At 44.0% G+C, this 12626-nt stretch overlaps 1 protein-coding gene across 1 annotated transcript in view; it reads left to right on the top strand.

The window, feature by feature from the left end:
- The first annotated feature begins 3116 nt into the window (after positions 1-3116).
- The window catches only part of nfatc1 (nuclear factor of activated T cells 1), a 52480-nt gene continuing 42970 nt past the window's right edge, over positions 3117-12626 (top strand). The window contains exons 1-3 of the mRNA XM_085395920.1: positions 3117-6436; positions 7856-8903; positions 9210-9369. Coding sequence (XP_085252046.1) covers positions 6418-6436; positions 7856-8903; positions 9210-9369 — 1227 coding nt within the window. The 5' untranslated portion in view covers positions 3117-6417. The remainder of the gene's footprint in view (positions 6437-7855; positions 8904-9209; positions 9370-12626) is intronic.

Below are 12626 nucleotides of genomic sequence, written 5' to 3'. Positions count from 1 at the left end.
GCAGACGACAAAAATCTGTGGGTTTGTGATAGGGAGACCACCCCCAACCCCCTGATCGGATTTACTCCTCCCTCTTAGACCCTTAAAATGATATACCACATGAAACTCTGGGAAAAGCAGCTCGGCAGCGCTCCCAGCAGGGAACACGGAGACGTGGGGTCAAACATGTATTTAAAAGTTTCCTGGACACAAACATGATTTACAGCCTGATTAAATTAGCAATGTGATTGTGTCACTCATTAGCCAAGAGATTGCACCATAAAGAAAATGTTCAGCGCGCTGCTTTGTGTTTGTGTTTGTGCTGTCCAAACGAAGTCACGCCGCTGGTTCACAGCGAAGGTCACACAACCGTGCAGTGCGAAGGCCTCCCTTTAAATGCACTTTAAGTCCAGGGATTCAAACCTGCTGCAGTCATGTCGTGATTTCACATGTACACCACCTTAAGACTTTTAACTGGCTGGCAAACAACTCAAGTGTGCCACAGGGACTGTTCCCTTGTTACAAGATGTTCATTTGGGATTAAAGTTTGAGCCAGCTGCTTGCTGCCAATCTTTATTGCCCAACAAGTGCCCTGTGTTTTACTGCTCTTAACCCTCAATATGCTACTGTATTACAAAGTCAATCTTTACATTAAAGAGCAGCCTAACTGCAGCTGAATATCTGTTTTTAACTCACCTACTGTGTTTTGCTTCCTTCTTATGTTGCTGGAGTCAGTGTCAGTGCATTGTGACACAGAAAATGAGTGTGGTTAATGAAACACCCGTAGACCTTAGATAGATGATGGACACAGACACCGTGACATGACCCACTGGTTTTTGACCTCCTGGATTGTAAGATTTTGGCTGTTGGTATGATGTTTTTGTTAGTTTGTTTTTAGCCTGAAGTAACCATGTTTGGTTGTGTGGGTGGATGGTTGATGGGTGGATCCTGAGTTATGCATCCATCGACAGTTTGTTAGTGCAGTTTCGCACACATCCTGACATATCATTGATCAGTGATAACATTAAAAAAAAGCTACTAAAGGTAAAGTCAGCAGGTCTAAATTGGTGATTTGAATTGTCTGAGTAGGTAATAAGGGCAATCCACAAATAGTGTTAATAGGTGTGGTTAGTTTTATGGGTCATTTACAAAAGTTGTGCTGTTTTCTACACGCAGTTTAGAGTTCAAGTTCATTTCAACATCAAGCGTAAAAAATAAGACGTGCTTTTTTCCCGGCGTTAAATATTGATGTAATTAACAGTAGATTGCGTGTTGGAAGCAGTGATGCATCAACTCCCAGAAATACATATGCAACAGGTTCAGTTACTCTGAGTTCCCTCCTCTTACGCATAATCTTACTGCTGCGCTCTCTTCGTAAACACCTAAAGTGCTCTTTTTTACGCCAAAACCCAGTTTGGTCTGCGTTAGCAATCTGGCCATATGTTGACACCACAGTTATTATAGATAACTTAAACGAAAAACTAAATGTGAAAAAAAAAACATGTTAAAAAGTAAAAATAAAAGCTAGACTTTTGAAGAAAATAAAAACTAATTGAAATTAGGAAATATCCTTAATTTTAGTGTTTGTTAGTTAAAATATTTTCATCAAAAATTGCTTCATGAGAGTTTGATAGATGTATTTATTTAGACCAGTAAGACCTGTACTGATTTTCACAACTGGAATCACAACAACAATTGCCTCAAGGTAAAGACCCTACAATAATGCAAAGAAAACAGAGAAAACCCCAACAATTATATGACTCCCTATAAACAAGCACTTTGGCAACAGTGGGAAGGAAAAACTCCCTTTTAACAGGAAGAAACCTCCAGCAGAACCAGGCTCAGGGAGGGGCGAAAAAGACATGAAACTAATAAAAAATAAACTAAAACTAAACATTTTCAAACACTAAAAACTCAAATTAAACAAGAAACAAGAAATCCACTCTGGGAATTAACAGAAATTAAACCGATTTTTTTAAGTCAAAATGAAGACTAATTACAAATTACAAGACTGTAATAACTCTGTAATAATAATAATAAGAAGAAGAAGAAGAAGAATAAGAATAATAATGTGGCTAGATTCCTAATAACTTCATCTTTCATGACATGACTTTAGCAGGTTTTTAACATGGGAGTCTATTGGGACTGACCCTGCTGGAGCTAGCCTCAAGTGGCCATTTGAGGAACTGCACTCACAGGCACCTCTATGTTGTTTTTTTAGCCTGGGGGGGGGTTCCTGCTTGGTTCTGCTTGGTTCTGCTTTACCAGTAAGGCCTTCGCTACTACACTAAACTAACTCATAGTAAAAAAAAAAAAAAATGTTGGATGTCTGCATATCACAAAAATACTCTAAGCCTTGCCAATGGCTGCAGAAATGCATGAATTCATCAGATACCCACCTTAAATATGAAATGTTGTCCACATGCCAGAAAGGAAGCTCCACCTTAAATCAGAGAACTTGAAAAGGGCTTCAGAGGAAACAAATGCCTTGTCATAATAAAAAACCAAACAAACTTGCGAGCAAAGGTTTTATTTAGAATCAGATCTGTGTTTGAGACCTGTTTTTTTACCAATGTTTCAAATACCAAGATCTGATGTGGACTTTGATGGTGTCTTAACATATTTGAAGCTTAATTCGGAGCCATCCCATAGAGCTAAAACAGCTCTATGAGTCCATCCGGTCAACATATGTTGTGTCACTTTGCATCAATAGTGACAAGTAGCATTGCTGATATCAAAGCAGTTCTTCTGTTTGCCATGCTCTGCCTACATTATCAGGGCAGGATGTTGGCGTTGTTTCTCATTATCTGCTGTATTCTTTTTTCAGTTGTGGCTTTGGACCCATCCGGTCTTTAGTGGCCTGTTACTAAGGCTGGTCCACAAACCAACAACAGGCATCGCTGGAAAAACTACGAGCCCCAGCACCTCGCTGACGTAGAAGAGTCCACGAGTCAATCAGCAGCAGAGCTATTTATTAACTGCGGAGTGGTGGAAGTGTTTACTGCAGCACATGTTTCAGTTACACATAGTTGTGGAGTGGCAACCCGGCCCCCTTTTTTTGCCCCAGTTAGGGCCCCTGTGTGTGTGTGTGTGTGTGTGTGTGCCCCCCCCCCCCCCCCCCCCCCCCCACACACACACACACACACACAGCCCCACAAGAGCTTTCCATGAGGTCAAAGAAACGAGTGGGGCTCTTTAAATGACTGGAGAGCCACCGAGCCACGTCCCCATGATGAAACAGACGGCTAGGGTTTCACAAGTGCCGTCACTCCCGCAGATATTCTGGTGAGGAGAGAAAGCTCGGCCAAAATGAGATCCCAGTGGGTGAGGAGGGAATATTGCTTTGGATGTGGGGGCATGCATGCCATGATGTTGCATAATGGAGATAAATGTGGATTAAGAGCTGATTTCTAAAACTGTTTCTCTAACAGCCAGTCGCACAAAGTCCCACAAAGTGCAGGGAAGGAGTCGTACTGTGAGGAAAATTGTGCATGATGTAGTTTGCACCTTGACACAGATAAACTAATGGGTGCGGAACACGCACACAGAAGTAGTGGAGTTTGCACCTTCTGCATTTAATTTAGGAAATGGGCTGCTAACTATATGCAAACTAAGTGAGAACATATTAATTGGCCTATTTTTATTCTAAATATTTCTCTCTGGTGAAATTGAGGCTTTTTACTCCCACTGGTGTTAGTCAGCTCAGACCGACATATCTAAACAGTTGTCAAATGGATTTCTATCAAATGCTCATGTTTCTCACAAGATGAAACCTGTTGACTCTGTTGGTCCTCTCACATTTCCCGCAGTACTGCCATGCGATTACTATATCAGAGTTTTTCCTGGCTTAGAGCAGGCCTTTAGACACTCGGCTGTGTATGTATGTTAGTACAAACAGTTCATGTACAGTAAAGGTAGCAAGTTTGTGTTACCTTGTCTGACAGGAAACTATGCTTTAGAACAGCCTAAAACCTCCTTTGTAGTTTTGAGTGAAATGTCATGACTATTGCCATGAAATCTGGGAGGTAAATGTTCAGACAATGCTTTGGTGAAATCTCTATTTTTTATTTTTTTTAAAAAGGTTTCCACTCTGAGGAGAGTCTGCAGGATGGCAATATTTAATTTTTTCATCTTTGCAGTCAGAAAAAGCAAAAAGCAAATATCAAACAAAGTTATCTGATACTAGAGTTGCTACTGGCATCAGTTACCATATCTAACTGTGAATTTAAAATGCTTTGTCTCCCAAATTTTGAAACCAGTTGCCTTATTTATGTTAATACAGTATATTTGTGAACAAACTTTTAAAAATGGTGGAATGTAGCTTGGTTGAGCTGCAGTTTTGCTCTTGCACACAGGACTAAAGGGTAGAATCAGTCTGATATAACAATGTCTTGAATGCAAAAAGCATTCTGCAAAAGCCCCCTTTTCTACATACCAACATATTAGATGTGTTACTCATCGTCACGGTGAGAAATCTTTCAGCAAAGCACACTCCAGGATTACCTGAGAGATGGGTAAAGTGTTCCTGGAAAGATAATGCTTCAGACACTCGAGTTAAAATGAAAAGATAAAAGAGTGACCTTTAAATAAAGGTGCACCATAACACGTCCAAACTGAGAGTGGCCTTAGCCTGACACCACCAGTATCACACCAAACAGGGCCTGCTGATATGATTCTGTAAAGTAGCTTCCCACCTCCAGGGATAGACAGACCGTTAGAGAGCCTCATGTGACTGTTGTCGTCACAGAAACCTCGGGCCTGCTGCCAGCTACTGGAAGGTCCAGACCTTCCAAAGATAGCAACAACCCAGCCTGCGAGTGCTGAGGATAGGGAAGCCGAATAAGTCTACACCGACCACGGAGCGGCCTGTGGAAAACTCTATGAACATTCTCAGTTCAGCGTGTCAAATGACTGGGTATAGCACTTGATTTTTATATAGTGCTCCTCTTACCTCATGTAGTGTATTTTCGTTGTTTTTCCTATCAGCCTACCTTTCTGACATGTCTCCCCAATGTGATGTTTGTGTAAAGTTGGTCAGAAGGTTCCTTTGTGAGTGCGCATGCGCCATTAGCGTGCTGCCTGCTGTAACCCCTAATTTCCCTCGGGATGAATAAAGTATTCTGATTCTGATTCTGATTCTGATATGCAAGTCCTATGCAAACACATAATTATATGTGTTTGTGCCCCACAGACCTGCATTCTGTCAGGGAGGGGGAAATGGAAAAACAATTATTTGCCTTTGCAATAACTTCAAAAACCCACGAGAGGCCTAAACAAGATCTCAAGGATTTCTCATGCTTTATATGTTGGTCATGAAAGTGCACAAGGTGGTCACTATATGTTCTTGCATGTACCAGCACACCTGCTCTGCTGCTTCTGCAGCCCCATCTGAAATTCCACAAGCAGGCAGTCTTTAACTTAACATCCTACGCTAACCAGATGATGAATGGCTCTTTCAGGGTGAAAATGGCAGCAGTTTAATGTAAAATGCTCGTGAGGATTAGACTGCACATAAATCTTGATTTCCATGTGCAGTGTCTTACAGCAGCGCGCTGATCACTCCTTTGCAAGTGACGCCAAGAGGAACAGATTCAGCAGATAAAGTGGGTGGAAACTGCAGATTAACGCTGTTTATGCTCATTTAGTCAGTAATAGATGACGAGGGCACAGTTTGAGTTGCACGTTTTCTTTTAAGATCTGTTACCTTAACATTTCATAGCGTGTTGTGCTGTGCTGTGTCATTCCAACTCAAGTTATTCCACTGTTTATATTCAACAGGATGCTCGCCCTGGCTCACATTGTGCAGGATTAGCTTTTGCATTGGATGTTTCATTCCAATCACTCGGAGCTCGGCAGTTTGGCGTGGCTTGTTTTACTCTCTCGGATCTTTCGAGGTTCTCTGCCAGCTTCTCTAATTGGCCTCTTTTGCCTCTGGAAACCCCCAGTGAGAGAGAGGATCTCCGCTGGACCCGTGCGGTGGTCGGACGCGCAGATGCGTCAGAGCGAAGGAAGGGCGGCGCGTCGGTGCTGAGGTGATCCCCAGCTTTAAAAGCGCACAAGTTCTCTGTGCGCCGAAGCAGTGCGTCACGGAGACCCAACAGAGGCAGGATCCCCCAACAAAGAGTCAGATATCTCAGCACAGCGACGAAGATAGCCTTTCTTAGCGCAAACGTCTGCATCCTAGTCATGACCTTATTCCACGTGTTTTAACATTTCGTCGCTTATTTTTCTTCCCCCCACTTTGAATGCATTTCCCCCCCTCCTGTATCTGAAAGAATAGAGAACCATCGTGATTTCTGATCGTGGTGAAACAGCGAGAGAGGATCCTGAGCAACAGCTGGGGGAATTTATCCGCTCCACTATATGGATAAGGAATCGTATCCGCCTGCAGCTGTACTCAGAGTTTGATCTCAGAAGTTGCTCTGCTCAAAGGGGAAAATGAAATCTGCTGAAGAGGGTGAGTTTGACTTTTTGTCTAGGCTTCCCCATCAGAGTGTTTAGTTTATATTTTATTTATTTATTTTTAATCACAGCGAGGTGCGGCTATTAACGTGGCATTTTTTTTTAGCTTCTTGTCAGTGCCTGACACTTTACACCCGCATGCAACACATTAAACTGGGATGTGTCGTTGAACCGTGGGTCTTATCTACACTATCTCAGTATATTGTAGTTAATTACAGTATTAAAGCAGCGGTGTAGCTATTTAGTGAGTGCCCCTCCCTGCTGATTTGGACGAGGTGGGCGTGGTTCTGTTGCTGTGAATCTCTCATGACTAAAAAGTGCGCCCAATAATGTTAGTCGCTGAGGACTGACAGGGCATTGTGGGTAACAGTGTGCTAGTGCTTCAGAGGACAGTATTGAGCAGAGTCGTTTGATGGTGCAGCTAGCCCCCCTCCCCTCAAGGCAAACTGTCAGGATGTCAGCTAATTTTAGAAAACACACACTTCAGTGCTACTGTATCACTCACCACAAGCAGGATTTTAAATGTAGGCATAATTTTCTTTTATTACAAGGAGTCATATGGTGCTGCATTGATGTCATAGTCTTTATGGCTGGGCCCCTAATTCTCTCTAATTTACAGCAGACAGGAGCTGCGGTGACTGCATATGTCTGTCTGCAGCCGCCGTCTCCATGCGTATCAATGTGCCCTGCATGCTGTGGTCACACTCAGCCGGCTTCATGCACCATATAACCACAACTGCCTTTCCCATGTCAACCCCCCCGCCCTCTGCACCTAATTGTGACCTCAGCCATCACCACAGATGGGCAGAGTTTCATGTGTCCCAGCGGGAGCACTGGCACAACACCACAAGCTTCTCCTGGCTTGGTACAGCGTGCACCTTTACGGCATGCAAATAAACGAGTCATGTCCCTCCTGTGTTTATTTTCGATGGCTGCTACAACATGAAACGGGCCAACAAAAGCATCAGTGTGTTTTCATAATGTTACAGTTTATGGGCACCGTGTGCATTAAGTGGTATAAATCTGGCAAATGTGGAGTGGAAAAAAATTACCTGGTTTTGCTTTTGGTTATTTTTAGACTGGAGTTATTTTTGGCTCCTTTATTCGGATTTCCCACCCAATTTGCTTTGTACAATTTGGGCCATTCAGAAAGAGTTTGTATCACTGGCCTGACTGGCGTGTTTTGAGATCCTTTTCAGATGAGGCGATACCTTTTCAACTTGCAAACCTTCTGCCTCAGGAAATGGTCAAGGCCAGATCCAGTAGGCAAGCTGTTCTTTTGCCATTACAGCCAACGCCTCTGCAACAGCTCTCATAAGACTTAACTTTGGCATCGGTCTCCCTCACAGTGAGTGCAGCCAGTGAATGTGTGTTTGATTATCATGGTAACAAACTCAATCTGTTTGCTTTCCAGATGCATATGGCTACACGCCAAACGTCAGTCTCTCTCTCCCATTGGGCAACCCTTGTCTTCCCTCCCAGTACCACAGCCTGCAGTCCAGCCCTGCCATATCTGTCTCTGTCAGCGAGCCTCACAGTTATGACTCCCAGGATGACATGAGAGCGGCCGGATACTTTTCATCCACAAGCATCCGCCCAAACGGAGCCCCGACCTTGGAGAGCCCTCGTATCGAGATCACAGCTTACGGTCAGTTTCCTGAGGATGAGGTGGAGGAAAGCAGCCTTCCTGTTGCTAAGAGAGTCAACTCCATAGTGACACTGACCATCCCTAGTGCAGATGGCTACCGTGACCCCAGCTGCCTGAGTCCGGCCAGCAGCGTCTCATCACGTAGCAACCTGTCCGATGCATCCTCCTATGAGTCAAGCTTCTCCTACAATTACGACAACTCACCCCAGAACTCCCCCTGGCAGTCTCCCTCTGTGTCCCCCAAGGGCTCCACCCTCACCCTCCCCAGCGACGGCTGCGCCTCCGGTGGCTCTCCTCGTCACTCCCCCTCCACGTCCCCTCGCACGAGTATAACGGACGACAGCTGGATGGGACAGCGTGGCTCCAGGCCCAATTCCCCCTGTGGTGCAAAGAGGAAGTACAGCTTAAATGGCAGCGGAGCGCCACAAAAGCACTTCCCTTATTCACCCAACCACTCCCCAGGTCTGTCCCCACAGACATCTCCTCGCCTCAGTGTCACAGAGGAGACCTGGCTGCCAAACACCAACCAGTACACCAACTCAGCCATCCTGGCAGCCATCAATGCCTTGACCACAGATGGAATGACTGACCTCGGAGAGGGAATCCCCATGAAGGCCCGAAAAACCAGCCTGGAGCCCAGCACCACCATCAACCTGAAGGTGGAGCCTAGAGGTGAGGAGCTGAGCCCTAGGAAGCTGTGTCAGGATGAGCACCCAGCAAATCGCATGTCCCTGAAGAAGGAGGGCTACTGCGGTGGGTTTCTGGATGTACCACAACACCCATATTCCTGGTCAAAGCCAAAGCAGTATGTCAGGTAAGGATGGTGGTTTACTCAAGCATGAAAAAATGCATTTAAATGTAAAATTCTTTTAGTATTTCTGGCATTTGATCAGATGTGTTGTTCAAAGACCGTTATTCTTTCACTATGTCTGGAACCGGAGTGAATTTTGAGTAAGGATTAGTGTGTTTAAGTATCTTTAAGCTACTGGCTTTATCACATGCTCTGGCGTATCGCAGTGTCCACATTCTGCACATTCTACCTTGATAAGCCCATCTAAAATAAGCCCTCCTCTTGTTAAGGTGACATGTTGAACATGTATTTTTTTTTTTGCCACTACAGCCCATCTTTGCCAGCTCTCGACTGGCAGCTGCCATCCAGCTCCGGGCCGTACAGCCTGCAGATCGAAGTGCAGCCCAAGTCCCACCACCGAGCCCATTACGAGACAGAGGGCAGCAGGGGAGCAGTGAAGGCTCTGGCGGGAGGACACCCAGTCATTCAGGTCTGCTAGAACCAGTGCTTCTTATTTGTATTTTGACTTACAGTGACTTTATGTGAAGAATAATGTTTTTCCTTTGTATCATATGAGCATTTTAATATGCAACGCAATCTAGAATTTCAAAAGAAAGTGACTTGAAAAACAAAGAGATTCACATTTATCATCCACTGACTGGGAACAAAGCTTCGGTTTCCTGCGGTAATCGGAGCAACACATGGTTCGACCATTAGGCTCATTTTTACTCCGGCTCCTTACCTCGTCACTTCTCACCTCAACACCTCCCTCCTCTTGTCTTTTACCTCATGTGTTAAAAAAGATTAGAGCGACATGTGTTTCATGACCTGCCTCTTATGTTATTTAAAGATGTAACATTTCTGAATGGAATACCATAGGTATGCTATTAGACAGACCAGTCCACTCAGGCAGTCAGTTCCTGTCCAGACGAGGGTGACTCAGATTTTTCCATTGCGTTTTCAAGTGCAACGCAGACAGTTACGAACTAATGTAGCATGGCCAGTAAGAGCTTAGTCATGAGCTTTAACCACAGTAGCTGTGGTGGTTGAGTCCAAGAAGAAAAAATGTGGACATCTGCAGATGTTTTGGTTATAAACCCATCTGGTCCCCCCAACCATTATGCCACACCGCTGACCTCAGTGTTTGAATAAATAAAGGGTCTGCAGAGAGGCGTTAGACAAAGCGAGTGTAGGGAGTTCTGTTGGTTTTATTAACACCTTCTGGCTTTTTCTTAACACGTTACAAAAAGTCAACGAATTTACTAGACACTCTTGTGTTTTTCCTTCGCTTTTGATAAAATATTTTTTTAGACTAAGCAGTTTTGCATGTTTCTTCGGGCATCAGGGAATTCTTACATTGCTAAAGAGTGATTTTAATGTAGCCAGTTTGTGAACTGCTGTTTTGAAGCCCTGACGTTGGTATATGGGGCATTGCTTTCTTGTTTTTTGTTTGTTTTGTTGTGATGAAGACATGCCCATGTTTAGATTAGTTGTCAGGGAGTGCTAACTACTACCTTGGTTAGCAAGGTGTATCTGCATTTCACTGGGATAGAATTAGATGCAAACTGTGGCATGAAGGTTTCCTTCCCTCACAAACTGACTCTGACTCCTTTGTCTGTTTTAATCCAACCAAATACTGAACAATATGATACGGCGCCGATTACTCAAAGCAGCCTTTACTAACACGCAACATGAATACAATTTAAACTGGTTATAAAAAATCCCGTCTCCAAACTTGCCCATTTAATCCAGTGGCTATTAACTCATCAGCCTCAAGTGGCCATTAGAAGAACTGCAGTTTTTCTGCTGCTGAGGTTGCTGTTTGATTTCATATCCATGCAACATGTTTACTCTCAACACATTTGGACTTAAGTGCATTAAAATAAGTGATAATAAAATAAGCTGGACTGGATATTGATAACTATGTGATATAAAGTTTTATTTTGTATCATGAAAGGGAAAGAACCAGCAGCATTCTAGTCAAAGAGCCCTTAAATCTATTTAACAAAGAGCTTATACAACTGTGTATTTATCTGAGAGAGAATTTGGCATTTTTGTTGAGTGCGCAAACTGCGCAATAGTGACAAAAAGTCTGTCAACACAAGTTAAAACTCTCGACCTTTGAGTGCGTCACGGATGAGGAGGAGCTAGCTGTGGCTAGTGATGGTGAGGATGGAGGAGCACCAGGAAACAATATACAAATACTCAATTTTAGGATGTTTTGTTTTTTTCCTGTTGCTAATTTTGTAGTTGAAAAAGTTTGCCTGTGATTGATTTCGTGTAACTAATTGCAAACAGCATTCGTCACAGTTGGTATTAAAAATAGGATGTAGTGACGTCTTTTTTCCTGGAGTGATCTTACTAAAAGGTTAAAAGTAATAGTGTTTGAATGGAAGTCCTCTGTTTGTTGGACAGAAATATTACATTTGTATGCAGCGTTGGAATAGAAAAATCTGGAAAGCAAAACACGTTGTATTAGCCATAGTGTCGCAACTACAGCCGCACATCTGTGCGAGGCTCACCATGAGAAGGTGCTAATGATTTAATGACAGGGGTCTGGGTTCACCTCAACTGAAATAGAGTGTGTGTTCTCTTTAAACCTCCCCCCCAACTTTTTCTGCCAGCTACCACCCCAACCACACAGACTTCCCTTTGTTTAGGAAAGTTCCTCTCTGTACGGCTGACATCATCGCGCCCTGCGTCCTGCGGAGGCGGCAGCAAGCTAAACCACACACGTTTCTGGCAGGCTGTGATGGAGATATTGGAGGGAGCCTCAGACAAGGCAGCTCCATCTCTGCGACTTCCTGATTACACGGTGCGCGCAGCCTCTGCCGCGGACGCTGGCTGACGAAGCCTCTGCGGCTCGTCCCGTCGCTTTTCTGACTCAAAACCTGCCCAGACTTTACAGAGTTTATTCTGGAAGGTCCTGTTCAGTGTGGTACACGTTTTCTCCACCCCTAGCATCAGCACAGTTAAGCTGGCTGTTTTCTGTTCTTTTTCAATGCCATCACTGCTGCCTGCCTCAACCACACCCGCCCTTGCACCAGCAGCAGACTGAAGAATGCCCCTCTGAAGTGCTGCGTCCAGTCCTCACCGCAGCTTATGCTCAGGGTTTCAAGCTGTACTTTGGTGGAGAGGAAATGCTCTGTATTCATGTCTGTGAGGTCCTCTTTTTCACCCTGACTGAAGTAAGCTTTTATGATCTGACCAAAAAGTACCCAACATGCTCTTTTGAAGTATGTTTTTGTAGATTTAGATGCTGTTATTTTGGCGTCATGTGCTTTTTCTTGGCCTGTGTAATTAGCAAATGCCATCTGAGACATACTGGGTTATCTCTCTTTGAAAATAAAGATGGAGGATTCCCATTTATAACCATTTTAGAGTTGCTGGGGCATCACAGGAATGGAAAGGAAGCGCTGGTCACCCTCACCCGGCCGGAGTCTCGGCATTCCTCTTGTGGGTGATAATGTGAACTGGGGAGGCTTGGCTGCTTCGCCAGCGTCAAACTGCCAGAGTGAAAGAGCAGTGGATTTACATGAAGCTGTATCTCAGTGATTTTAATTGCATCAACAAATCATAACTGTTGTCTGCTTGAATTGCTTTGTAAAAACATATGATTCAGATCACGGAGCAGAAAAACTAAAAGGGAAAGGTTTCTTAATTTCATGATTGCTGCTTGTGTCTTAAAATGATGGATGATGATGCTGACATAAATTACGAGCATTTCTAAATGGATGCTTTGTAAAG

This window comes from Rhamphochromis longiceps, linkage group LG22, assembly GCF_057381845.1.
Source record: "Rhamphochromis longiceps isolate RC_006_pf linkage group LG22, R_longiceps_female_GT1.1, whole genome shotgun sequence".
NCBI lineage: Eukaryota > Metazoa > Chordata > Actinopteri > Cichliformes > Cichlidae > Rhamphochromis > Rhamphochromis longiceps.
The sequence above is the reverse complement of the archived record's forward strand: the minus strand, read 5'-3'. Positions and strand labels throughout refer to the sequence as shown.